Source organism: Leucoraja erinacea, chromosome 1 (genome assembly GCF_028641065.1).
Source record: "Leucoraja erinacea ecotype New England chromosome 1, Leri_hhj_1, whole genome shotgun sequence".
NCBI classification, from domain to species: domain Eukaryota; kingdom Metazoa; phylum Chordata; class Chondrichthyes; order Rajiformes; family Rajidae; genus Leucoraja; species Leucoraja erinaceus.
In genome coordinates this window covers 138,636,613-138,663,146 of record NC_073377.1, presented here as the reverse complement: position 1 = coordinate 138,663,146, position 26,534 = coordinate 138,636,613, and the positions used below count along the sequence as shown (strand labels likewise).

Below are 26,534 nucleotides of genomic sequence, written 5' to 3'. Positions count from 1 at the left end.
ACTCTGCTGGAAATGCTATGAGATTGAATTTGGTGGCCTGCACTCTGCTGGAAATGCTATGAAATTGAATTTGGTGGCCAGCACTCTGCTGGAAATGCTATGAAATTGAATTTGGTGGCCTGCACTCTGCTGGAAATGCTATGAAATTGAATTTGGTAGCCTGCACTCTGCTTGAAATGGCCGTGAGTGAACTGCCAACCCACCAGCCCTGAGTAACTGAGCTGCCAACCCACCAGCCCCGAGTGACTGAGCTGCCAGCCCAAGAATCCATTTGGCCCACAATGTCCATACTAGCCTCTGGAAACCAGTCCTTGAGCCCACAACACCCATACCAGTGTTCCAGAAAGACCCCCCAATGGCCACCAGCATTAGAATTGATGGAGGGGTGGAATATTGCGTTGATGGACCAGTGAATATGTGTGAATATAGGACCCAACGGGTCCCACTTAGTCTAGTCTCTTTTAAACATTGCCTCTCTTCCCTTTAAAGTTATGTCCTCTGATCTTTGATATTCCCACCCTATGGAAAAAGTTTCTGACTGTCTCCACTATCTATGCCTCTCGTGATTTTACATACATATATCAGGGCTCCCTATGGTTTCTGATGCTCCAGAGAAAATAATCCAAGTCTGTGCAATTCCTCCCTGTACCATTACCCTCTAATCCACGCAGCCGGAGGAATCTCTCGCGGTCACAGGGAGAACATGCAAATTCCGTGCAGACTGCACCCGTAGTTAGGATGTCTCTGGTGCTGTGAGGCAGCAACTCTACCGCTGTGCCACCCTTGCCCCTGTATTTCAGCTAGTTAAAACACAGCAATGCATTCCCAAATGAAGAACGTTTATTAAATAGTAATTTAATTCCCCGCCCAGCCTCTGCAAAAGTCCGCGGGTCAATGCACATGCAAACTTTGTATCGGGAGAGAAGAACAAGGTCACCCTTCAGAGTCCCGTCCATTGGCAGGTCCCAGTTTACGTGTTGCAACCAGTGCAGAGAGGGCAGGAGTTGGCCACCAGTCACACAGTCATCGCTGTTCACAGACCTGGATCTCACTACCGTATCTTTATTAAAACAGTGATATAAACTGATAAAAAATGGCACATATGCAGTGTAAGAGTCACAACTTGCTCCATGCAGCGGTGCTGAGACTGGGCCCAAAACTCTTTGTCGCAAGAACATCAAGCAGCCGTCGACGAACCAGCTTCATTCTCAACTACATTTAGCCGAGATAATCTCCTCGTGACTCTCCGCACCTTTAAGTGATCCTGTTTTTGTTGTAAGAAGGAACTGCAGATGCTGGTTTAAACCGAAGATAGGCACAAAAAGCTGGAGTTAACTCAGCGGGACAGGCAGCATCTCCGGAGAGAAGGAATGGGTGACGTATCGGGTCGAGACCCATCCCTTCTCTCCGGGGATGCTGCCTGTCCCGCTGAGTTTTTTCTGTCTATCTTCTCTCTTTGTTGTATGCAGCTTTCCCCCCAAAGACGGTGGGTTCGCTGGGCAAGACTTCACGGTCCTTGACCCAGAGTGGGTCCAACGTCGCAAGCAAATCGCTCGCTCCTTTCGCTCATTCTCAGTGCCAAACATCTTTCTGGATCTCGCGGCGACTTCTACAAACACAGTGAGGAGACAAACGTGGAAAACCGACAGTGTTGCTCAGTCCCCCTCTCCATTCGGCCGTGACACATATTCCCCTTCATCACCAAATTTAATCTTCACCCCTGGCCATATACCTTGGTGGGGTGACGAGAAAGGTCAGAGTTTGGCACAGATCCTGGGGTACATCACATCCCATGGCGAGCATACGGTTGGCAGGCAACCCCAGCGTACCATCCTGCGGTGGAGAGAGGGCAGCAGTTATAATAGAGCAGAGAACAGCACAGGGACAGGCCCTTCGACCCTTAACCTCTGTGCCAAGCATGATATGATGCCAAGTTAAACTCATCTCCTCTGCATGCATGAGCTCCCGATACTTCCATTCCCTGAACTTCCACTTGCCTACCCATAACCCTCTTAAATGCCACTATCATTCATGTTCTAGGAGCAGAATTAGGTCATTCGGCCCATCGACTCTACTCCGCCATTCAATCATGGCTGATCTATCTTTCCCTCTCAACCCCATTTTTCTGCTTCTCCCCAGAACCCCTGACACCCGTTCTAATCAAGAATCTGTCAATCTCCACATTAAAATACCCATTGACTTGGCCACCACAGCCGTCTGTGGCAATGAATTTCACAGATTCACCACCCTCCGCCAAAGAAATTCCACTTCATCTTTCTAAAGGTACATCATTTTATTCTGAGACTATGGCCTCTGGTCCTAGACTCTCTCTCTAGTGGAAACATCCTCTCCACATCCACTCTATCCAGGCATCACAGCTTGGTTTAGGAACAGCTCCATCCAAGACCGCAAGAAATTGTGGACGCAGCCCAGACCATCACACAAACCAACCTCCCTTCTAGTGACACCATTTGTACCTCACGCTGCCTCGGCAAGGCCAGCAGCACAATCAAGGACCAGTCTCACCCCCGGACACTCCCTCTTCTCCCCTCTCCCAACGGGCAAAAGGTATAGAAGTGCGAAAACGCACACCTCCAGATTCAGGGACAGTTTCTTCCCAGCTGTTAACATGCAACTGAATCATCCTACCACAACCAGAGAGCAGTGCCGAACTACTATCTACCTCTTTGGTGACCCTTGGACAATCCTTGATCAGACTTTGCTGTCTTTACCTTGCACTAAACGTTATTCCTTTATCATGTATCTGTACACTGTGAATGGATCGATTGAGATCATGAATTGTCTTTCTGCTGACTGGTTAGCACGCAACTAAAGCTTGCACTGTACCTGGGTACACGTGACAAGAAACTAAACTTCAATTCAAATGTTGCATTTTGGGAAGTCAAACCAGGGCAGAACGCAGGGGAGTGTTGTGGCGCAGAGGATTTAATACTACAGGTCCTCTTCTCGGAAACAACATGTCGACCAAGGAGGTCTCCTGAAAGTGGCGTCACAGATAGATAGGGTGGTCACGAAGGCTTTTGGTACATTGGCCTTCATCAGGGTACTGCATATCCCTCTACTAACCCTCTACTCCGCCTAGCGGAGCTAGCCTCACCCTCAACAACTTCTCCTTTGACTGCTCCCACTTCCTCCAAGGCGTAGCTATGGGCACCCGCATGGGTCCCAGCTACGCCAGCCTCTTTGTCGGGTACGTTGAACACTCTCTGTTCCAGGCGTACACTGGCCCTATCCCCGAACTCTATCTCCGTCACATTGATGACTGCATTGGTGCTACCTCCTGCACCTGTGCAGAACTCATGGACTTCATCAACTTCACCACTCGATATCTCGCAGCTTGCTCCCCCTCCCCCGTCGCAACAGAGACAGAGTCCCCCTAGTCCTCACCTTCCATCAGCCGTCACATACAACACATAATCCTCCAACATTTTCGCCACCTCCCACCCCTAGCCACATCTTCCCATCCCCTCCCCTTTCCGCGTTCTGCAGAGACCATTCCCTCCGCAACTCCCTGGTTAACTCATCCCTTCCCACCCAAACCACCCCCTCCCCAGGTACCTTCCCCTGCAACCGCAGAAGAACCTGTCCCTATACCTCCTCCCTCGACTCTGTCCAGGGACCCCGACAGTCCTTTCAGGTTAGGCAGAGGTTCATTTGCACCTCCGCCAACCTCATCTACTGCATCTGTTGTTCAAGATGTGGCCTCTTATACATGGGCGAGACCAAACTCAGACTGGGCGATCGTTTCGCTGAACACCTTCGCTCAGCCCGCCTGAACCAACCTGATCTCCCGGTTGCTAAACACTTTAATTCTCCTCCTCATTCCCACACAGACCTTTCTGGCCTGGGACTCCTCCAGAGTGAGGCTAAACGCAAATTGGAGGAACAGCAACACCTGGGTTTCCTCCGGGTGCTCCAGTTTCTTGCCACACTCCAAAGATGTGCAGGTTTGTAGGTTCATTGGCTTCAGTAAATTGTAGATTGTGTAGGATAGTGCTAGTGTATGGGGTGATCACTATCAGTGTAGCCTCGGTGAGTTGTAGCTCTAAAGTCTGAAGACTCTGTGCATTCACGCTATTTAGTCCCCTCATGATTTTGTACACTCCATCCTATCCAGTATCTTCCTATAACTCATGCCATCCTGCCAGGGTCACATCCTGGTGAATCTCCTCTGCACCCTTTCCAACGTAATGACTTCCTCCCGGTAGTGGGCAACCAGAACTGCAGACAGTGCTCCAAGTGTGGTCTCACCAACGACTTATCCTGTTGCAAGGTAGACTGGAGAAACTCAGAGGGTGAGGCAGCATCTATGGAGCGAAGGAATAGGTGACGTATCGGGTCGAGACCCTTCTTCAGACTGATGTGGGGGGGCGGGAAGAAGAAAGGAAGAGGCGGAGAGAGTGGGAGAGCTGGGAAGAGGAGGGGAATGGGGGAGAAAGCAAGGACTACCTGAAATTGGAGAAGTCAATGTTCATACCACTGGGGTGTAAACTACCCAGCAAAATATGAGGTGCTGCTCATCAAATTTGTGGTGGGCCTCACTCTGGCCATGGAGGAGGGCCAGGACAGAAAGGTCGGATTCGGAATGGGAGGGGGAGTTGAAGTGCTGAGCCACCGGGAGATCAGGTTGGTTAATGCGAACTGAGCGGAGGTGTCGGGCGAAGCGATCGCCAAGCCTGTGCTTGGTCTCACCGATGTAGAGCAGTTGACACCTAGAACAGCGGATGCAATAGATGAGGTTGGAGGAGGTGCAGGTGAACCTCTGTCCTGTTGCAAAATGACTCTTTGCATGAGGCAATACTTCAATGATATCCCCAGGACCAGCCTTCCAAAACCTGCTGTGCATCAGAACTGATAAACAGTGGCAAGTGGAGTGCTTGATAACGGCTTGCGGGAGAAAGTTGTCACGTTGGGGTGTAATGAAGATGGTGTGTGGGTAACTACCAACATCCTGCAGGTGGGCTGGTTTGTGTGCAGCAAAATTCTGTTTCAATCCCAAACAATTATATCAATTAGACTGAGGTAACCACATACAACTCAGCCTTGCCCAGCGTTTGAAAAACCCGGAGAGAGTGGATGTGGAAAGGATGTTTCCCCTTAGTGGGCAGGAGAAGGCAGTGGAGAGGGAGAGATAGATCAGCCATGATTGAATGGTGGAGTAGACTTGATGGGCCGAACGGCCTAGTTCTATTCCTATAACGAATGAACTTATGGGAAAGTCTAGGACCTTGCAGGCCAGGTCGGATTCGAACGGACCCTTTAGAACCGGGAGATGAGGTTGGTTTTTTCTATTCGGAGGTGTCGGGCGAAGCGATCGCCAAGCCTGTGCTTATCTGTGAAGTTTCATAGATGAGGTTGGAGAGGGTGCAGAAATGACTCCAAGGTCTTTGGGTATCCCCAGGACCAGCCTTCCAAAACCTGCGGCATCAGAACTGATAAACCGGTTCGTGGGATAACGGTGCGGATTCGTTGGGGTGTAATGAAGAGGGTGGTGGGTAACTACCAACATTGGGGGTTGAGAGCCAAAAGATAGATCAAACCATTGATAGAATGAGGCACATAGAACTCAGCCTTGCCCAGCGTTTGAAAAACCCGGAGAGAGTGGATGTGGAAAGGATGTTTCCCCTTAGTGGGCAGGAGAAGGCAGTGGAGAGGGAGAGATAGATCAGCCATGATTGAATGGTGTAGTAGACTTGATGGGCCGAACGGCCTAGTTCTATTCCTATAACGAATGAACTTATGGGAAAGTCTAGGACCAGAGTGCACAGCCAGAGAATAAAAGGACGTACCTTTAGAAAGGAGATGAGGAGGAATTTCTATACTCATGGGGTGGTGAATCTGTGGAATTCATTGCTACAGATGGCAGTGGAGGCCAAGTCTTTGGGTATTTTTAAAGCGGAGATTGACCGGTTCGTGATTAGTAAGGGAGTCAAAGATTATGGGGAAAAGGCAGGAGATTGGGGTTGAGAGGGAAAGATAGATCAGCCATGATTGAATGGCAGAGTGGACTCGATGGGCCAAATAGCCTTATTCCACTCCTATGTCTTATGATTGTACGGGTTCCATTCATTTAGTTTAGTTTAGAGATGCAGCGTGGAAACAGGCCTTTTGGCCCAACCAGCCCGCGCCGACCAACAGCCACCTGAACACTAATTCTATGTTATCCCAGTTTTGCACCCGACACACTGGGGACAATTTTACAGAAGCCAATTAACCTACAAACTTAGGAGAGTGGGAGGAAAATGGAGCCCTTGGTGAAAACCCACGCGGTCACGGGGAAAACGCACATACTCAGCACTGACGGCACCCGTAGTCAGGATCGAACCTGGGTCTCTGGCGCTGTGAAGCAGCAACTCTACCGCTGCGCCACCATCCCGCCCTTCATCCTACACTGGAGGTGGAGAGGACCTGCCAGGAGGTCCACAGGCCAAGGCACAGTCCACCCAGTCACAGGCCAGCTCCACGCCACCACTCACTTAGGCCAAGGTAGTCATTGCTGTATCTTCATCGTGGCCCAGTGCGTTCCCCTCCTCCACCGTCTGCGCGTTCACTGCTTTGACCCCGGGTCTCCACTTCCTCGTCCCTTTGCACTTCCTGCGGTAACGACTACGGAGACAATAATTGGGAGAAAGGGGGGTACGTTTTAAAAATATTCCTCGTCAGCTTAGTCACACCCGTCAACCTCCACTTGCCACTGTTGTTCTCCAATAAGCTCGGGGTTAATGTTGGTGTCAGCTTCTGCAAGACCACATTGGTTTTTACACCAACACCAGGAATAAATAAAATATTTTTACAGAACAAAACTATTTAGTCTGTCTAAGAAGGAACTGCAGATGCTGGTTTACACCACTGTAGATAGATATAAAATGCTGGAGTATCTCAGCGGGTCAGGCAGCATCTCTGGAGAAGAGGAATAGGTGAGGTCTCGGGTCGTGACCCTTCAATAGGTGATGTTTCAGTGGACTAAAAAGGTACCATTTTAGTCTTCTGCCCAAAATCTGATTCACCTCCCCCACAAAATCCCCAAATGAACCTCGGTAAAGGTCATTGTTTTTAAACATATCTAATGGAATCCTGGTCTATTATAACTTATATTTCACCTCAAGCAGGCTTTCTCCAGTAGATTGATAAGAGAGAGATAGAGAAGCCCAGGCTAGTCCCGGTGAGGGGTGTTGAGACAATGACCGATGACTTTGAAATGCGTCTACCAATTGATGAGAGAGAGATAAACCCAGACCAGTCCCAGTGAGGTGCATTGAGACAATGTCCGATGCCTTTGAAATCTCATCTTGAAAGTACCAAATGATAGAATATCTTTGATATGCAACTGGTGATTGACAAGAGACAAACTCAGACACATCCTGTGGTAATGTGCATTGACTGTACCTCTGACCATGACTAACGTCTTTGAAATGTGCTTGGGTGCCAAAAAAAACAGTATAAAATACCATGTCATTCCCTGTTCATTGAAGGGGACACGAGGAGAGTCAAGTGTCTATGTTGCTTACTTGCCTGGTGGATCCTCGCTACTTCCATCAGCCGATAATCAGTTAAGTTTGAATTGGTCTATCTAACCGTTTTGTGAGTTGTCTGTTTATTAAGAAGTGAACCTTTTCACCTCAGTTTCTGATTCATTTGCACAATTATAAATCTGCAGATTCAGTACAAACCTAATTCGCTTTCAGATCTTTTAGCGTGTCTTTTATTCAGTTCAAACCAATTTATTCTCGCAGAGACCAACACCAACAATTCATTGCTGCAGACCTGAACTCAAGTCACAGAGTGATACAGCATGGAAACGGGCCCATCGGCCCAACTTGCCCACTCCGACCAACATGCCCCATCTACACTAGTCCCACCTACCCGCGCTTGGCACATGCCCTTCTAAACCTGTTCTATCCGGGTATCTGTCCAAATGTCTCTTAAACGTTATGACGGGGAAAGTAAAACTCAAGTTATCAGTGACAGCCCCTTCAGTGAGGGGTGGTGGACCAGGGGGTGCAGGTAGACACAGTGGGCAGCAGTTAGAAGCCGACCCATTCCAACCATCCACAACAACCTGACCTTTCCCAACACTTATCGAGTCATAGAGTGATACAGCGTGCAAACACGCCCTTCATCCCAACTTGCCCAAACCAGCCAACATGTCCCTGCCACACCAGTCCCACCTACCAGTCCCACCTACCATATCCCTCCAAACCTGTCCTATCCATGTACCTGTCTAACTGTTTCTTAAACGTTGGGATAGTCCCAGCCTCAACTACCTCCTCCGGCAGTTTGTTCCATGCACCCACCATCGCCCATTGTGTGAAAAAGTTACCCCTCAGATTCCTATTAAATCTTTCCCCCCTTCACCTTGATTCTATGTCCTCTGGTCCTCAATTCCCCTAATCTGGCCCAGGGATTCTGCGCATCTGATGTGCATTCTTCCTGTAAATTCTCAGGATGGAGCAAAGTGTTCTCCTTTATTATTCTTTTTATTAAAGTGTTCTCTTCATCTTGTATCTGTACACTGTGGACAGCTCGATTGTAATCATGCATTGTCTTTCTGCCGACTGGATAGCACACAACAAAATCTTTTTACTGGACTTCAGTACATAAGTTCTTGGAGCAGAATTTAGGCCATTCGGCCCATCAAGTCTACTCTGCCATTTAATCATGGCTGACCTATCTTTCCCTCTCAACCCCATTCTCCTGCCTTCAAAATATAACCGCTGACACCCATACTAATCAAGAATCTGTCAATCTCAAACTTTAAAATATCCAGTAACGTGGCCTCCACAGCCGTCTGTGGCAAAGATTTCCACAGATTCACCACCCTCTGATTAAATAAATTCCTCCTCATAACCCATATAACAATTACAGCACGGAAACAGGCCATCTCGGCCCTACAAGTCCGTGCCGAACAAATTTTTTTCCCCTTAGTCCCACCTGCCTGCACTCATACCATATCCCTCCATTCCCTTCTCATCCATATGCCTATCCAATTTATTTTTAAATGATACCAATGAACCTGCCTCCACCACTTCCACTGGGAGCTCATTCCACACTGCCACCACTCTCTGCGTAAAGAAGTTCCCCCTCATATTACCCCTAAACTTCTGTCCCTTAATTCTGAAGTCATGTCCTCTTGTTTGAATCTTCCCTATTCTCAAAGGGAAAAGCTTGTCCACATCAACTCTGTCTATTCCTCTCATCATTTTAAAGACCTCTATCAGGTCCCCCCTTAACCTTCTGCACTCCAGAGAATAAAGACCTAACTTATTGAACCTATCTCTGTAACTTCATAGGCTACGGCCTCTGGTCCTAGACTCTCCCACTAGTGGAAACATCCTCTCCACATTCACCCTATCCAGGCCTTTTGCTATCTGGTAAGTTTCAATGAGGTTCCCTCCTCATCCTTCTAAACTGGCCCAGCGCCATCAAACGCTCATCGCATGTTAACCCAATTATCCCTGTGATCATTCTCGTAAACCTCCTCTGGACCCTCCCCAACGCCGGCACATCCTTCCTCAGACGTGGGGCACAAGTCTGCTCACAATACTCCAAAAATGGGCTGACCCGGGCCTTATATAGCCTCAGCCCCTTTAACAATAACATAAACTAAACGTGGGCTGATACTTAACTGTACACAGAGGCAGATGATAATTATGAGTACTATGAGCCCCACCATGGCCAATACCAGCCCCATGATGATGTATTTGTCCCTCTCTCCGGTGATATACAGCATGTCCACCATTTCACACCGAGATCCAGTGTAGCTCAATTTACATCTGTTGGAAAAAGAGATCAAAGTGCCAGTTGTTTAAGAAAGAACTGCAGACGCTGGAACAATCGAAGGTAGGCAAAAATGCTGGAGAAACTCAGCGGGTGAGGCAGCATCTATGGATTGAAGGAATAGGTGACGTTCCGTGTCGAGGGTCTCGACCTGAAACGTCACTTATTCCTTCGCTGCCTCACCCTCTGAGTTTCTCCAGCATTTTTGTCTACCTTCAAAGTACCCTTTGGTTGGAGAATATCTTCCCGAGATCGAGGGTACTTGCTTGCATCCAGTTTGGTGGGCCAAGACTTTTTTAGACTATAGACTTTAGAGATACAACGTGGAAACAGGCCCTTTGGCCCACTGAGTCCACACTTAGCGATCGCCCTATACACCATCATTTACAGAAGCCAATTAACCCACAAACCTGCACATCGTTGAAACCAGAACACCCAGAGAAAACCCACATGGTCACAGGGAAAACGTACAGAGTCCGTACAGACAGCACCCATAGTCAGAATTCAACCTGGGCCTCTGGCGCTGTGAGGTAGAATTCCACCGCTGCGCCACTGTGCCGCCCGAGTATATACAGAGAGTTAGGCAAAAGGGTAAAAAAAAAGCAGGACCTCCGGGGTAGTAATCTCTAGATAACTCCCGGTACCATGTGCTAGTGAGGGCAGGAACAGAAAGAAAGGACAGATGGACGTGTGGCTGAGGAGTTGGTGCAGGGGACAGGGGTTCACATCTGGGGCAGAGATGACCTGAGCAAGAGTATTGGTTGCACCTTAACTGGCAGTCAGGTTCCCTAGTGCTACACAGGTGGGTTTAAACTAGATAGGCAGGGAGACAGGATCTAATGCCGGGCCGAGGCAGGTGAGATGCTGGAAGTTGGTATGGAGGGTGATGAAAGGGAGTTCAGTTGACAGAAGAGGCAGGAGAATGGCAGGGAGCGAGGAAGGACTATTGGATCAAACTGCATTTAAGTTAATGCTAGAGACCTGACAAGTAAGGAGAATTAACTCAGGACATGGATAGGTACGTACGACTGGGACGTTGTATCCATTACCGAAACCTGGTTAAGGAAGGGGCAGGGCTGGCATCTCAATGTCCGGGGTACAGGTGCTTCAGGAGAGACAGGGGTGAGGTAAAAGGAGGGGGGGGAGGGGGTTGCATTATTGGTTAAGCAGGATGTCACGACAGTAGTCGGAGATGACATTACTGACGGCTTGTCCTGTGAGGCTGTATGTGTGGAGCTGAGAAACAAAAGGGGGATGATCATCTTGTTGGGAATGTACTTCAGGCCCCAAATAGTCAACGGGAATTAGAAGAGTAAATATGCCAAGAGACTGCAGACAGCTGCAAGACTCATAAGGTTGTCTATTTAGGTGATTTTAACAATACAGACTAGGACCGTCATAGTGCCTATGGCTTAGACAGGGTGGATATTGTCAAACATATTCAGGAAAGTTTCCTTGGGACACGGATACAAGGTGAGAGGGGAAAGATTTAGTAGGAACACGAGGGGCAACTTTTAAACTCGGAGGTTAGTGGGTGTATGGAACAAGCTGCAGCAGGAAGTACTTGTGGCAGCGAGTACAACATTTAAAAGACATTTGGACAGTTACATAGATGGGAAAAGTTGAGAGGGATGGAGGCCAAACATGGGCAAGTGGGACAAGCGTGGATGGGGCATCATTGTTGGGCTGAAGGGCCTGTTTCCACGCTGTATGACTCCGTAATTCTATTTACAATGACCTTCTAGTGACTGCGTCTTTGGTTGCATTATGGGCGTCGATTTGTCCCTATTATGGTTAGCTGGTGTTCCAGTTAAACATTTATTGTATTATTTATTTTGTGTCTCTGTGTTGTTGCGTTAAGCCGCAGCAAGTTTCATTGTTCTGTTGTCAGTAAAATATGACAATTGAACACTCGACTCTCTCGAGTAAAGAATGTGGCGCCCAGACCATCACACAAACCAACCTCCCTCCCATTGACTCCATCTACACTTCACGCTGCCTCGGCAAGGCCAGCAGCATAATCAAAGACCAGTCTCACCTCGGTCACTCCCTCTTCTTCCCTCTCCCATCGGGCAAAAGGTACAGAAGTGTGGAAATGCACACCTCCAGATTCAGGGACAGATTCTTCCCAGCTGTTATCAGGCAACTGAACCATCCTATCACCAACTGGAGAGCGGCCCTGACCCCCCATCTATTTCAATGGAGACCCTTATACTATCTGTAATCGGACTTTACCTTGCATTAAACATTGCTCCCTTTATTCTGTATCCGTACACTGTGGACGGCTCGATTACAATCATGTATTGTCTTTCCACTGGGGTCAAAGAAAGAGCGTTCACGTCGATCGCGGCCCTGTTTCCACCACCACGCACAAGAAGCACAAGTTGGGATCACGGAGACATGGCTCCAGGGTGACCAAGGCTGGGAACTGAACATCCAGGGATATTCAATATTCAGGAGGGATAGAGAGAAAGGAAAAGGAGGTGGGGTAGCATTACTGATTAGAGAGGAGATTAACGCAATGGAAAGGAAGGACATTAGTTTGGAGGATGTGGAATCGGTATGGGTAGAGCTGCGAAACATTAAGGGGCAGAAAACGCTGGTGGGTGTTGTGTACAGGCCACCTAACAGTAGTAGTGAAGTTGGAGATGGTATCAAACAGGAAATTAGAAATGCGTGCGACAAAGGCAAAACAGTTATAATGGGTGACTTCAATCTACATATAGATTGGGTGAATCAAATTGGCAGGGGTGCTGAGGAAGAGGATTTCTTGGAATGTATGCGGGATAGTTATCTAAATCAACATGCAGAGGAACCAACAAGAGAGCAGGCTATTTTAGACTGGGTATTGAGTAATGAGGAAGGGTTAGTTAGCAATCTTGTTGTACGTTCCCCCTTGGGCAAGAGTGACCATAATATGGTTGAGTTCTTCATTAGGATGGAGAGTGACATTGTTAATTCAGAAACAATGGTTCTGAACTTAAAGAAAGGTAACTTTGAGGGTATGAGACGTGAATTGGCCAAGATTGACTGGCAATTAATTCTAAAAGGGTTGACGGTGGATATGCAATGGAAGACATTTAAAGACTGCATGGATGAACTACAAAAATTGTTCATCCCAGTTTGGCAAAAGAATAAATCAGGGAAGGTAGTACATCCGTGGATAACAAGGGAAATCAGGGATAGTATCAAAGCGAAGGATTACGAAGCGAAGGGTACAAATTAGCCAGAAAAAGCAGCATACCGGAGGACTGGGAGAAATTCAAAGACCAGCAGAGGAGGACAAAGGGCTTAATTAGGAAAGGAAAAATAGATTATGAAAGAAAACTGGCAGGGAACATAAAAACTGACTGCAAAAGTTTTTATAGATATGTGAAAAGAAAGAGATTAGTTTAAACAAATGTAGGTCCCTTGCAGTCAGAAACAGGTGAGTTGATCATGGGGAACAAGGATATGGCGGACCAATTGAATAACTACTTTGGTTCCGTCTTCACTAAGGAAGACATAAATAATTTGCCGGAAATAGCAGGGGACCGCGGGTCAAAGGAGTTGGAGGAATTGAGTGACATCCAGGTTAGCCGGGAAGTAGTGTTGGGTAAATTGAATGGATTAAAGGCCGATAAATCCCCAGGGCCAGATAGGCTGCATCCCAGAGTACTTAAGGAAGTAGCTCCAGAAATAGTGGATGCATTAGTAATAATCTTTCAAAACTCTTTAGATTCTGGAGTAGTTCCTGAGGATTGGCGGGTAGCAAACATAACCCCACTTTTTAAGAAGGGAGGGAGAGAGAAAACGGGGAATTACAGACCAGTTGGTCTAACATCGGTAGTGGGGAAACTGCTAGAGTCAGTTATTAAAGATGGGATAGCAGCACATTTGGAAAGTGGTGAAATCATTGGACAAAGTCAGCATGAATTTATGAAAGGTAAATCATGTCTGACGAATCTTATAGAATTTTTCGAGGATGTAACTAGTAGCGTGGATAGGGGAGAACCAGTGGATGTGGTGTATCTGGACTTCCAGAAGGCTTTTGACAAGGTCCCACATAAGAGATTAGTATACAAACTTAAAGCACACGGCATTGGGGGTTCAGTATTGATGTGGATAGAGAACTGGCTGGCAAACAGGAAGCAAAGAGTAGGAGTAAATGGGTCCTTTTCACAATGGCAGGCAGTGACTAGTGGGGTACCGCAAGGCTCAGTGCTGGGACCCTAGCTATTTACAATATATATTAATGATCTGGATGAGGGAATTGAAGGCAATATCTCCAAGTTTGCGAATGACACTAAGCTGGGGGGCAGTGTTAGCTGTGAGGAGGATGCTAGGAGACTGCAAGGTGACTTGGATAGGCTGGGTGAGTGGGCAAATGTTTGGCAGATGCAGTATAATGTGGATAAATGTGAGGTTATCCATTTTGGTGGCAAAAACGGGAGAGCAGACTATTATCTAAATGGTGGCCGATTGGAAAAGGGGGAGATGCAGCGAGACCTGGGTGTCATGGTACACCAGTCATTGAAGGTAGGCATGCAGGTGCAGCAGGCAGTAAAGAAAGCGAATGGTATGTTAGCTTTCATTGCAAAAGGATTTGAGTATAGGAGCAGGGAGGTTCTACTGCAGTTGTACAGGGTCTTGGTGAGACCACACCTGGAGTATTGCATACAGTTTTGGTCTCCAAATCTGAGGAAGAACATTATTGCCATAGAGGGAGTGCAGAGAAGGTTCACCAGACTGATTCCTGGGATGTCAGGACTGTCTTATGAAGAAAGACTGGATAGACTTGGTTTATACTCTCTAGAATTTAGGAGATTGAGAGGGGATCTTATAGAAGCTTACAAAATTCTTAAGGGGTTGGACAGGCTAGATGCAGGAAGATTGTTCCCGATGTTGGGGAAGTCCAGGACAAGGGGTCACAGCTTAAGGATAAGGGGGAAATCCTTTAAAACCGAGATGAGAAGAACTTTTTTCACACAGGGAGTGGTGAATCTCTGGAACTCTCTGCCACAGAGGGTAGTTGAGGCCAGTTCATTGGCTATATTTAAGAGGGAGTTAGATGTGGCCCTTCTGGCTAAGGGGATCAGGGGGTATGGAGAGAAGGCAGGTACGGGATACTGAGTTGGATGATCAGCCATGATCATATTGAATGGCGGTGCAGGCTCGAAGGGCCGAATGGCCTACTCCTGCACCTAATTTCTATGTTTCTATGCAAGATAGACAAACCATTGTGTGCAGATGCCGAGAAGTGTGCAGCTCTGGCTGAACAATTCTTTTTTTTTAAATTTTTTTTAAATTTTATCTTTATTAGCAGTACAGTAAATCACATTAATACATTGCATATATCTTATTACATTATGTTGTACCACTTCATTTTTTGAGCTTTAAAAAAGATGGAAATAAAAGAAGTAAGGAAAGTAAGCAAGAATCGTGAAGGTGCAGGAAAGTGTTGGGAGAGGAGAACCCCTTAGGGAAGGAATTAGAGAAGGAAGCAAAGAAAAGAAATAAGACCCTAGAAAGAAAAGAAAAAAAAGAAGAAAGGAAAATCAATCGCTCTATTATAACACAAAACTCCGCAAAAAAAGGATATACCAACCGTGTTTTTATTAAAAATTTATTTTATATCCCCCATTACCAGGTCCTGGTAGCCTTTATGTTTTAACTTATTATTGCACCTTATGCTTGTAATAGTTCCATAAATGCAGACCACGTCTTTTGGAAGTGATCTGCTTTGCCTGCTAGGAGGAGTCTCATCTCTTCCAAGTGTAGTGTTTCGAACATGTTTGAAATCCACATTTTTGTTGTTGGTATTGGAGCATTTTTCCAAACTTTAAGTATAAGCTTTTTTCCCATTATTAGCCCATAATTAAGTAAGTTCTTTTGAAACATATTTAATTCTGGATTACCTTCCGATATTCCAAAAAATGATCCATTTTGGGTAGTAGTTTTGTTTTAAATAATTTTGTGAACTGGCTGAACAATTCTAATCTTGTGTGTGGACTCGATTAGAAGAAGTCTTTCCACTGAGTGGATAGCACGCAACAAAAGCTTTTTACGGTACCTCATTACACGTGACAATAAACTCAACTAAAAAGCAGTCCAGAGGTTGTAGAGCATAAAGTAGAGTTCGGGGCAAGGTCACACAACCGGAATCGACGGAGGCTGGGTCACGGCGCCTAACATTAAAGAGGAATGTTTCTAAGGGGTTGCGGACGGTAATCATGACTTACATACAGGATGGCTGCTGTTCAGACGTCAAGAAGCGGCACTGACCCTGGATGCAATAGCCCTCAAAGCTTGGAGGACACTCGCTGAAGTGCGATAACTGAGGAGCTGTTGTAGGGGTATCTGAACAAACAAGACATTTTAGTGAGATACAAACAAGACGAGTGCTGGCGTAACTCAGCAAGTCAGGCAACATCTCTGGAGAACAGACACACAGCGTGGAAACAGGCCCTTCGGACCAACTTGCCCATGCCGACCAACATGCCCCATCTACACCACCATTGTGTATCTACCTTCGATTTAATCCAGCATCTGCAGCTCTTTCCATTTTGTTCATACAGTTGAGTTTGGTTTAGTTTTGGTTTGGTTTCGACATACAGCATGGAAACATGGTCCCACTGAATTCACATCAATCAAAGACCACTCGTGCATTAGTTCTACCCTACTCATTAGAGACAATTTATAGAAGTCAATTGACCTACAAACACGGACGTCTTTGGAGTGTGGGAGGAAACTGGAGCACTCCCGCGCGGTCTCAGGAAGAACGTACAGGCAGCACCCGTTGTTAGGATCAGACCTGGGTCTCTGGCGCTGTCAGGCAGCAGCAATTCTACCATTGCGCCTCTGTGCCAGTTGTAAGCTGCCCAAGAGGTGCTGTTCCTCCAGTTTGTGTGTGGCCTCTCTCTGGCAATGAAGAAGGCAACAATGAGGTGTGCTTGTGTTATTGTGACTGCAGTAACAAACCAAGCTAAAATCACAAAATATACACAGAGGGAATTAAAAGCAGACTTCAATTTACTGATTATTGTATTAGGTACCACCACTTGCACTTCATGGACATGGTTTATTCCCCAATCGAAGGTAGACAAAAAAGCTGGAGGAACGCAGCGGGTGAGGCAGCATCTATGGAGCGAAAGAATAGGCGACGTTTCGGGTCGAAACCCTTCTTCAGACTCGAGGCAGCATCTATGGAGCGAAGGAATAGGCGACGTTTCGGGTCGAGACCCTTCTTCAGACCCTTTCTTTTGACTGTCCTGCAGAGTCAAAGTCATACAACACGGAAACAGGCTCTTCGGCCCACTTTGCACATGCGGACAAAGATGCCAACACTGGTCCTCTAAACCTTTCTATCCACATCCTTGTCTGTAGGAGGGAATTTTGTGCTACACCTGTAAACTGTATCTGGCTTTACTCAGATAGGCAGAGACACAAAATAAAACAGCTCGTAAATTTGTGGTGTATCTATCAAACAAGTCAGTTTATTGGAGGTCTTAACAGTGCACACTGTAAACACACTGAGATAAGCCAAAGTGTTTCAAAGATTCACCGTACCAACAGCATTTTATATTCTCATGACACACCACTTGTGGATTTGAAATAAGTCACCATTAATCAATGTCTCTGCAACCTTTCACCTTTGTCTTTCCCCAGAATTATCACCAACCCCACACTTTCTGTTACCTTGAAAATATCTCTCCCATTTACACCATAGATGTCAACCAGCTGTAATCTAAAGGTTGAAACGGATAAAAACCTAGACAGCGAACTGTGAACAACAATTCCCCCTCAATAGATAAGGAAGTCTCTGAAGGGAAGGAATAGGTGACGTTTCAGGTCGAGACCACGAAGGGTCTCGACCCGAAACATCACCCATTCCTTCACTCCAGAGATGCTGCCTGTCCCGCTGAGTTACTCCAGCATTTTGTGTCTATCTTCAGTTTAAACCAGCATCTGCAGTTCCTTCACACACACACACACAAAAGCCTGCTGTTCAGCAGAGTATTATTTTATTACATTAAACTATTTACAACCCGCAATGTTTACCCAACCTAAGCTAGCTGTGCCATGTAAGCTAAATACAATGACATTTCTATCTATTACCCTCCAAACATCCTTCTTTGGCCCCTCGACCATGGGAGTCTCCAGGGTTGGAGGACGCCAGTGCGTGACTTTGTTTAACGTGGGGAGACTGGTGCACAGACAGCCACTCCACGGTCCTTGACAGATCTGGGTCAGGATCCAGTGGCATGGAGTCCAAAAAAACAGACCCTTCTCTGCTGCAGCCTTCATCCGCCCTCCCAGCTATTGTGACGCTCCACTAAGGTAGCCATCATCCTCCACCTGTTCCACCGTTGAGGTCTTGGTTAGATTGCTCTTTGTCAGAGAACTCCCCCTCGACCTTACCGCCATGGGTGGCCCTACCAGGAGCATAGCTCCAGACGGCATCACTCTCAGGATCTCAGGACCACACAAGCTTCTCCACCACGACAAGGTGACAATCCACTCCCAACATCCTACGTTGGTCATTCTTCCCATCTTGCTTCCCCCAGGATATGAGCTCGAGGGTTAAACAGACGATAACCAACTCATCTTCCTTATGATTGCCCAAGTTTCCAACAACACTGTCCAAGTGTCTTTTCAATGTTGTTACAGTACCCACGTCAACTCCCTGCTCTGGCAGCTCATTCCATACACCCACCACTCTCTGTGCGAAAAGGTTACATTCGGGCAATTGCATGGATAGAAAAGGTTTAGGGGGATATCAATGAATGAATGAGTACTTTGTTGTCACATGTGACAAGTCTCAGTGAAATTCTTTGCTTGCCTACCCAAGGTATTCAAATAGGCCTGGCCAAGCCGGCCATCCGCGAGTCACGGCACCAGGCAGAAGAGGACTCTTCCCGAGCCTGATGTTTGCCCCTTTTCCGCGGTAACGTCCGCGCCCCGGTGGTGTTAGAGAGGAACATAGTTGTAGAGTAGTTATTTAGTATATTTGTAAGGAATGTGACATAGTACATAGTTTGAAAATTTAGTGTCTGGATAATTTGGTGATTTTGTACTATAGTAGTGGGTGTGTTTGTGTATCGTGATCGTAATTAAATAAATTATTTTTGATACAAACAAAAAGGCATGTAAATAGTCGCCACTTACGGCGCTTACAAAGTTACAACCGGGTCCCCCATTGCTCTTCCACCTCCCCCATGCTGGTCCCCCATGCAGGGTCCTCGCTATTCTTCCCCCACGCCGTGACCTCCTTTGTTCTTTCCCCCGGCAGCGGCGTCCTCACTTCCACGTGGCCCGTCCTCGTCCTCGTCCGTCGGTCGGCGCCGCACTGACCTCTCCACTAACGCTGCCGGGTCCTCTCCGGACGCCTCCGTTTCGCGGTCCCCGGCCACAGCTTCGGGCTCAGGGGCAGGCCACAGGCTCCGTCGAACCAGGGGCCGTTGTCCGCGGGCTCCAAACCCCGAGGCTCCAGCCTTGGCTTGTCCGCGGCCCGCCGGGAGGCACCAAAGGTGGGCAAAAGCGACTCCGTGGCCAATGAGGCATGCACAAGGCCTTTTGCCAAACGTGCTAAATAACCCGTCTCAAAACCCCGGTCACGGTGGCGCAGCGGTAGAGTTGTTGCCTTAGTGCAGGCAGCGCCGGAGACCCGGATTCCATCCCAACTACGGGCGCTGTCTGTATGGAGTTTGTACGTTCTCCCCGTGACCTGCGTGGGTTTTCTCCGAGATCTTCGGTTTCCTCCCACACAACAAAGACGTACAGGTTTGTAGGTTAATTGGCTTGGTGAATGCAAAAATTGGCCCTAGTGGGTGTAGGATAGTGTTAATGTGCGTGGATCGCTGGTCGGCGCGGACCCAGTGGGCCGAAGGGCCTGTTTCCACGCTGTATCTCTAAATTAAATTTTAAAAAATCCAACAGGTGGAATTCCTGAACAATATTTGTTCTGCTGCATTTTTTAAATGCCAATAGGACACCTGGCAAAAATAAAACTGACTTATCACTGCAGGCTGCTTGCTGCTAGTCACGCTGTTGGCTTGGCTACTGGTTGACAATGGGAGGTGGCCCTTCCTCTGTACCAACTAAGCTCGTTCACCAAATGATCTTAGTTTCCACCACACCCAGAACCACAAGTTCTCTTAATGTCACCACATTTCATGGGCATTGCATCACACATCAAAAGGTCCTGATTCTACTTTCTTTCCCCTAATAAACACATCAAACCAAAACGTTAACCTTCAAACAAACAAGCACATCCTTCAGGTGAACGAAAACAAAAACCAGAGGAGCAAAACCAAAACTGCATTCAACTGCGCTGAAAGAATTTAAACTATTGTTGATACTCCACCTTGTTGGGAGTGCAGGTTCATGGATCCCCGAGAATGGTGAGGCAGGAGGACAGGGTGGTGAGGGGGGGGAGGGGGGGGCGTTTGGCACGCCTGTCGTAATTGGGAAGGGTACCGAGTACAAAGCTGGGGGGCCATGATGTAGCTGTACATGTTATTGGAGAGACCACACTTTACACCTTAGCGATATAGCGTGGAAACAGGCCCTTCGGCCCACTGAGTCCACGCCGTCCATCAATGCTCAAACATCAAATCAATGCTGCATCAGCAACACACAGTCCTGAGCTAATCTGTAGCACCCTTCGCCATGGGCAATTTATACTTTAGAGATACAGTGTGGAAACAGGCCCTTTGGCCCAACAACTCCGCACCGACCAGTGGTCATCCCGTAAAGTAACACTATCCTGCACACTGGGGACAATTTACAATTTGCACCAAAGCTAGTTAACCTACAAACCTGTATGCGTTTGGAGTGTGGGAGGAAAAAAACCCACTCGGTCACGGGGAGAAGGTACAATCTCCGTACAGACAGCACCCGAAGTCAGGATCGAACCCGCCCCTACAGTGCTCATTCACGGTCAATTCAATGCAGCTTTCCCTCAGTACTGCACCTGATAGAACAGTACAGCACAGGAACAGGCACTTCAGCCCACAATGTCCATGCGAACATGATGCCAAATTAAACTGATCTCCTCTGCCTCCATTCTCTGTAGATCCAAACGTCTCTTAAATGGCACCATCGTATCTGCCTCCACCACCAATCCTGCCCACACATTCCAGGCACACACCACCCTCTGTGTAAAAAAAACAACTTACCTCACACATCTCACTTAAACTAAGCCCTTCTCACCTTAAAAGTATACACTCTAGTCTTTGACATTTCACCCTGGGAAGAAGGTGCTGACTGTCTACCCTATCTATGCCTCTCACAATTTTATAAACTTCTATCATGTCTCCACTCAACCTCCAGTGTTCCAGAGAAACCAATCCAAGTGTGCCCAACCTCTCCATGTAGCTCTTCTTCTTAGGCCCCCTTCGGTCATGGCTGAGGACGCCCGTGCATGACTTTGTTTAACGTGGGGAGACTGGTGCACAGACAGCCACCACACGGTCCTTGACAGATCTGGGTCAGGATCCAGTGGCATGGAGTCCAAGACGACCGGAGACCCTTTTCTGCTGCAGCCTTCACCTGCTTTCCCTGCCGTTGTGACGCTCCACTAAGGTCAGCCATCGTCCTCCGCCTGTTCCACCGTTGAGGTCTTTGATGTAGTTAATACCCCCTAGTCCAGGCACCATTCTGGTAAACCCCCTCTGCTCCTCTCACCTTAGTATCACCTCGGCCCTCTAGTATTTGACATTTCCACTCTGGGATAAAGGCTCTGACTGTCTCCCCTATCTAGAATGTGTCAGTATGGATCCATTAATCTTGGAACTGTACTGGACCGAGACGAACGGGCTTTGAGCAATTAGACAGGTGCTGGAATATGAGCATACGGGGGGTAATACTTAGAATATAAAGCCGAGGGAATAATTCTAAAGGGATACAGGATTAGAAAGATGTCAACGAGTTATAGAGTGATATAGTACGGAAAGAGGCCCTTCGGCCCAATTCATCCATGCCAACCGTGATATCCACGCAAACAAGGTATGAACGTTGATTTGCCTAATTTCAAGTAACGTCTGCATCCCCTCCCCTCTCTCCCTATTCCCCCCACTCTAGTCGTTCAACCAGTTCCACAGTTCTCATCCTTGTATGCCTCTTGTTATCACACCTTCCCCAGCCAAAAATAGGCCCTCATGGGCTCCACCCTTCATGAGATCATCTGTTGCCGGCTTGATTTGTTCTGGCTTTTTCTCGCCTCCAGTTTATTCCCCCCAACACCCCTCTTGCCTCTACTCTCTGTCTGAAGAAGGGTTCCGACCCAAATCGTCACCTATTACTTCTCTCCAGCGATGCTGACCGACAAGCTGAGTTACTCCAGCATTTTGTGTTGATTTTCGATATAAACCCGCATCTACAGTTCCGCCCTATACCATTTGCCTACACCTGCCCCATATCCCTTTGAACCAATTTCAACCATGTACCCGTCTCTTAAACTTGGGAGATGTACCCACCTCTGCCACTTCCTCCTGCAGCTCGTTCCATATACTCACCACCCTCTGTGTGGAAAAACGTGACTGTGTGGAAAAATGTTCTTCGCTCGCATTAAATCTAGTTTTACATTCCCCTGCTCTGTGGAAAAGACTGCACCCATCCACCTTAAATTAGCCCCTCATCGTTCCCTAGACCTTCATAAAGTCACCCCTCAGCCTCCAACACTCCTGGGGAAAAAGGGCCAACCTTTCCAGCCTTTCCCTATCTCAACCCCTCCAGTCCCAGTAACATCCTCGATAGGGCGGTCACGGTGGCGCAGCAGTAGAGTTGCTGCCTTAAAGCTAATACAGCGCAGGTGGCCCGGGTTCGATCCTGACTACGGGTGCTGTCTGTACGGAGTTTGTACGTTCTCCCCATGACCCGTGTGGGTTTTCTCTGAGATCTTCGGTTTCCTCACACACTACAAAGACGTGCAGGTTTGTAGGTTAATTGGCTTGGTATTGTCCCTAGTGGGCATAGGATAGTGTTAATGTGCGGGGATCGCTGGTCGGCGCGGACCCGATGAGCCAAAAGGGCCTGTTTCCGCGATGTATCTCTATACTAAACTAAAAAATCTCTTCTGCACCCTTACCAGTTGCCTATACAATCGTTTTTAAGAAGGAACTGCAGATGCTGGAAAATGGAAGGTACACAAAAATGCTGGTGAAACTCAGCAGGTGCAGCAGCACCTATGGAGCGAAGGAAATAGGCAACGTTTCGGGCTGAAACCCTTCTTCAGCCTATACAATCGTATTGTCTCTCCACTGACTAGTTGGCAAGGAACAAAAATCTTTTCATTGTACCTTGGTACACATAACATTAAACTAAGCTATTTAATGATATCCTACCTGTGGCTGGGAGATCATAACTGCACACTGTTCTCCAAATGCGGTGTCACCAACATCTTGTACAGTGTTATTTAAGTTACAATGCGGAAACAGGCCTTTCCGCCCATCGGGTCGGTGCTGACTGTCGTTTACCAGTTCGCACTAGTTCTATGTTACCCCATTCTCTCATCCACTCCCAACACACTAGGGGCAATTTACACAGGGTCAATTAGTCTACAAACCCGCACGCCTTGTGTGAAGGGTAATGCTATTGCATGCGGTGATCATTGGTTGGCGGGAACTCGGTGGACTGTTTCCACACTGCAAGTCCACAGGGTAAGACCAGGCCAGAGGCAGTGGGCTTTGGGGTCAGGCAAGCCGGGAGGAACAATCACACAGAGGCAGAAGGATCGTCCCAATGTCAGTCACAATGAAGCTGGCCTCCAGGGCATTCAGTTAACAATGACTGGTATGGCCCTCAACAAGCTTGGCCGCATTCACTCAGGAGATCACCATAGCAACACGAACAGAGCATAATGGCCTCCGGTCTCCCAGTAGGGTGGAGGGGAGTGCAGGGGACAGTTCGTTCGTTAGTCCTTTAAGGGCCTTTCCCACTTAGGCAATTTTTAGGGGACTACAGGCGACTAGGCTGTCGCCATATGGTCGCCGGGATGTTGCCAGTACGGTCGTGAGTCGTCTCCTCAGTCGCCCAAAGTCGTAGCATCTTTCTGGTCGCCGCTGGATTTTCAACGTTTAAAATTTTTCGGAGACAGTGGGCGACGTTGGGTTTGATGCCAATCAGCGTAGTTTGACTTCTCCTGACGTGGGTGCTGTCATTGTTGGTGCCAGGTTAACGTAGGTTGTTGCCAGTGCTGACTTTGGTTTTTTGTTTGTTGTTAAAGTAAAGATTCCATTTCAAATTTTATGTCGAAGGGAGCTCCAGGTTTTTGGGCAACCTGCTACAACTATGACAATCGCCGGCAGTCGCCTAAAATAGCCTAAGTGGGACAGGGCCTTTATTATTCTGGCCGCATTCGTAATTTCATGTCATAGGAGCAGAATTAGGCCATTTGGCCCATTGAGTCTGCTCTGCCATTCAATCATGGCTGATCCATCTCTCCCTCGCAACCCCATTCTCCAGCCTTCTCCCCATAACCCCTGACATCCGTACTAATCAAGATCCTGTCAATCTCCGCTTTAAAAATACCCACTGACTTGGTTTCCACAGCCGTCTGTGGCAATGAATTCCACAAATTCACCACCCTCTGATTAAAGAAGTTCCTCCTCATCTCCTTTCTAAAAAGGTACGTGCTACTGAGGTACAGTAAAAAGCTTTTATTTGCGTGCTATCCAGTCAGTGGAAAGACTATACATGATTACAATCAAGCCGTCCACAGTGTACAGATACAGGATAAAGGGAATAATGTTTAGTGCAAGATCCAGTAAAGTCCGATTAAAGATAGTCCGAGGGTCTCCAATGAGGTAGATGGGAGGTCAGGACCGCTCTCTAGTTGGTGGTAGAATTGTTCAGTTGCCCGATAACAGTTGGGAAAAAACTGTCCCTGAATCTGGAGGTGTGCGTTTTCACACTTCTGTACCTTGCCCGATGGGAGAGGGGAGAAGAGGGAGTGAGCATGTGGGTGAGACTGGTCCTTGATTATGCTGCTGGCCTTGCCGAGGCAGTAATGGGAGTGGGGAGAAGATGTCTAGTACCAACAACATGTCACCCATCGACAGCCGGGCTCACCCATAAAGCAACAACCAAGCAGGTGAACAGGAATGAATACAGTCAAATATTAATAGAAGCCTCGGAATGTCAAGTATCTGACAGGCGAGATCAAATAGCACTGCAAACGGTGGTGAATAATTAGCTTCTAAATCTCGGCAATACTGCAATCATTAAACCATCCACTTCCGTCTGTGGTTATTTGAGCAGCAGTCAATGTGGGACATGGAATAAGACCACAAGCATTTCTAGAGACACAGAGACTGCAGATGCTGAAATCCTGAGTAAAGCACAAAGTGCTGGAGGAACTCAGCGGGTCAGGCAGCATCTGTGGAGGGAATGGACGGGCGACATTGTAGGTCAGTATCCTACTTTAGTTTAGTTTAGAGATACAGCACAGAAACAGGCCCTTCGGCCCACTGAGTCCGAGCCAACCAGCGATACTAACACTACCCGACACACACCAGGTGACAATTTACAATTATACCAAAGCCGATTAACCTACAGACACGGACGTCTTTGGAGTGTGTGAGGAAACCAGAGATCCCGGAGAAAACCCACGCAGGTCACGGGTAGAACATACTAACTCCGTACAGACAGAACCCATTGTCAGGATCGAACCTGGGGCTCCAGTGCTGTAAAGCGGCAACTCCACCGCTACTCCACTGTGCCTCTCCATGGAGTCGGAAAATGGTCGATTGGAAGATGGGACTCTTTGTCACCTCTAGTTTAGTCTAGTTTATTGTCATGGGTGATGAGGCACAGTGAAGCTTTTATTTTGCCCGCTATCCAGTCAGTGCAAAGACTACGCATCACTTACTCTACCCATTCGCCAATTACAGACACAGGGAACAACAGATGCTGGCTTTAAAACAGGACACAAAGCGCTGGAGTCAGGCAGCATCTCTGGAGAATGTGCATAGGAGACATTTCAGGTCGGGACCCTTCTACAGACTGATTATATAGAAACATAGAAAATAGGTGCAGGAGTAGGCCATGGTTGTAAGCATCCATGGTTGATTTGTTTTTTTTTTAGGAGTTCTCCTCCAGTCTGAAGAAGGGCCCCAACCCAAATCATCACCTCCGTCACTCACTCTGCCAATCACATCCCTCCCGACCTGTATCCATTAATCACTCAGTCATCGAGTGCTAGAACGTGGAAACAGGCCCTTCGGCCCAACTTGTCCACACCAGCCAACACGTCACACCTACACTAGTCCCATCTGCCCGCATTTGGCCCATATCCCTCTAAACCTGTCATATCCATGTACCTGTGTAAATGTTTCTTAAATGTTACAATAGTCACTGCCTCAACTACCTCCTCTGGCAGCTACCACACTCTGTGTGGAAAAGCTACCCTCAGATTCCTATTAAATCTCCTACTCTGGGCAAGAGACTCACCATACCCCCCCTCCCCTCCCCCCCCCTCCCCTCCCCCCCATCCCATCATTCCAAAGAAGGGTCCCGACCCGAAACATTCCTCCACAGTTGCCACCTGACCCGCTGAGTTCCTCCAGCACATTGTGTTTTGCCCAAGATTCCAGCGCCTGCAGTTCCTTGTGTCTTTATCAACCCACTCAGTTCCATTAATCCTCTTGGACGAATCACCCTTAATGTTTTGTATGTGTGGAATAAATAATCTCAAAGGTTTGTGAAATTCGCTACACCATGCAAGCAACCTCTGTAACACTTTTCCTTGTGTAACT

The 26,534-nt window shown here is 47.6% G+C and overlaps 1 protein-coding gene across 3 annotated transcripts in view; it reads right to left on the bottom strand.

Annotated features, from left to right (window-relative positions):
• Window positions 1-819: 819 nt before the first annotated feature.
• Window positions 820-26,534, bottom strand: part of LOC129702503 (probetacellulin-like) — a 49,300-nt gene continuing 23,585 nt past the window's right edge. For all 3 annotated transcript variants that reach the window (XM_055644241.1, XM_055644249.1, XM_055644233.1), the window contains 4 exons: window positions 16,020-16,137; window positions 9,648-9,794; window positions 6,498-6,627; window positions 820-1,833 (listed from right to left, as the gene is read on the bottom strand). In XM_055644241.1, the coding sequence (XP_055500216.1) occupies window positions 6,498-6,627; window positions 9,648-9,794; window positions 16,020-16,137 (395 nt within the window). In that variant the 3' untranslated portion in view covers window positions 820-1,833. The remainder of the gene's footprint in view (window positions 1,834-6,497; window positions 6,628-9,647; window positions 9,795-16,019; window positions 16,138-26,534) is intronic.